The sequence below is a fragment of the Lathyrus oleraceus genome, chromosome 5 (assembly GCF_024323335.1).
Source record: "Lathyrus oleraceus cultivar Zhongwan6 chromosome 5, CAAS_Psat_ZW6_1.0, whole genome shotgun sequence".
NCBI lineage: Eukaryota > Viridiplantae > Streptophyta > Magnoliopsida > Fabales > Fabaceae > Lathyrus > Lathyrus oleraceus.
In genome coordinates this window covers 442,418,332-442,420,235 of record NC_066583.1, presented here as the reverse complement: position 1 = coordinate 442,420,235, position 1,904 = coordinate 442,418,332, and the positions used below count along the sequence as shown (strand labels likewise).

Sequence of the window (1,904 nt, the reverse complement as noted above, 5' to 3'; positions counted from 1 at the left end):
TGTACTTGTACTACGGGGTTGGTTTTTTACTTAGCTACCTGTCCCACATCCCTTTCTTGGGCACAGTCAAAGACCTTGCAACTAAGGGCTTCAAGCCTATGCTAAGAGAGTAAGGTTCTTGTCTCGATCCTTTTTATTTCTTTTATTTTATTTCCAGCAAGAATTTTTTAAAAGTAACAATTCAATTTATTAAGTTTGGTTTAGGAAAACTTTCTAGTCTTGGATTAGTGTGTTCTCCACCACCGGTGGCGTAGGTTTGTCTCTCTGGTTGAGGCTGCATTCTTTTATTCAACTTTACACGTGGGAAGGGCTTACTCTCCTAGTGGCTCGGCTTGGTCTCGCTCCCTTCTAGCACTATTCCTCCCCACTAAAAAGAGCTATTGATAATCTCGATAACCTTTTTAATATCAAGACTACCCCTCTTCCCGAAAGCTTTGCGGGGAGATTTGAAATGGTCGTACTGTACTGGTTGAACGGTGGCACAGTACGCATGACCCTCGTATGAAATCCCACTGAGCTTCATTGCACTATGTTAAACGGACTATTCTCGGATTGGACACGCCTATAGCTAAAGGAACATACAACGAGCCGTAGCAAAAGGGAGGCCAATGTCCCGTCAGATACCAAAGCCCACAGGTAAACCATCGATCTTCACCTTCCGCAAGTCCCTTCGGTCTCCTTTAGCTCTGGTGGGCGTGGTTTTGTAGTTCTTTTGGCCTTTCTCCATGTCGTAGCCTTAGCTTATCGACGGGTCTTGCAATACATACACCATTTTCTTTGACTCATGCCTTGGAGAGTTCTTTGTTTGAGTTTGAAGTCGTTACCTTACGGGAGCCACCTGGGTGAAACCCTTCTCTCCTTTTTGATTGATTTCCATCCATATATATGGTATGTTGAATCACTTGTGAAGTCGACTTTACTTGACCATGTCTGCTTCAACTTCACCCTAGACTCATGTCGTGTAGCAAGACTAACAAGTGGTCGAGTGAATTCATGAACGAACAAACAATTATTATAAAAAAAGCAACACCTTTCTTATTTTTTTATTCTTCCTTGGCCGTGTGGAACATGGATTAGAATTATGTCATTCCTACAAGTGATCACCCATCCAAGATTTGAAGAAGAAGCGCCATATGAGGACTTCGAGATCAAATATAAGATGTTTCTTTCCATTCCTCGTGAGCCACTTATTTCTCCGAAAAAAGAAATAAAAGTGATTTTCCTCCTATTTCCCAATAAGTCGGCGACGTTACACCATTGGGATACTTCGAATAAACTAGAGTACATATAGGATACATCAGTGTTAAAACCTTTTCTAAAGATATCTTCCAAACTGTTGGGGTCATTGCTCCGGATTTTGTTCCCCCGGTTTGAAACCTGTTGGCTCCATAGTTTTAGAATTCTACTGATCCCAAGTACTCCATCTCCATCATTGCATATGGGAATATAGAAAGTAAAGAGGAAAAGGCATGACCAGAAAAATTGTGTGAAATAAGTCAATTTATCCAGTTGAGGCATGATTGATTGAGAAACAATGATTCCCTCCAGACAAAAAGAGAGTCCGGAGTCTTAAAGAATTCATTCTATTGAGTTGTGGTTGTTGACCAACAAATTATGCATGGGAGAAAGATTCACAGACAAAAACTAACAGAAAGAACGAAGGCCCTTCTAGAGACCTAAAACCTCCATGTCAAGAGAAGGAATTATCCACTGAACACTTTTTAAATGCAGACCAGACAGACAGTGATTTCTGACAGACAGAATCCCCCTAAAGAAAAAGAATCAAAATCGAAGGCCCTCTCACCCGTTCGCCACTTTGTTTTAACTATTCCCACCTCCTGGGCGAGACAAGCTACCTTCTTAGGTCAGGGGGGGGGGGTAGACTGTTAAGTGTATATCCCCTC

At 41.8% G+C, this 1,904-nt stretch overlaps 1 protein-coding gene across 1 annotated transcript; it reads right to left on the bottom strand.

Moving 5' to 3' along the window:
* Positions 1-1,035: 1,035 nt before the first annotated feature.
* LOC127082102 (putative ATP synthase protein YMF19) lies at positions 1,036-1,643 on the bottom strand. The gene has a single exon (XM_051022331.1). It carries the CDS (start codon positions 1,516-1,518, stop codon positions 1,036-1,038), a length of 483 nt encoding a protein of 160 aa, XP_050878288.1. The 5' UTR covers positions 1,519-1,643.
* Between the last annotated feature and the right edge of the window lie 261 nt (positions 1,644-1,904).

Coding starts and splice junctions, on each gene's coding strand:
- LOC127082102 (XM_051022331.1), bottom strand. CDS start 1,518: ATGCCTCAACTGGATAAATTGACTTATTTCACACAATTTTTCTGGTCA.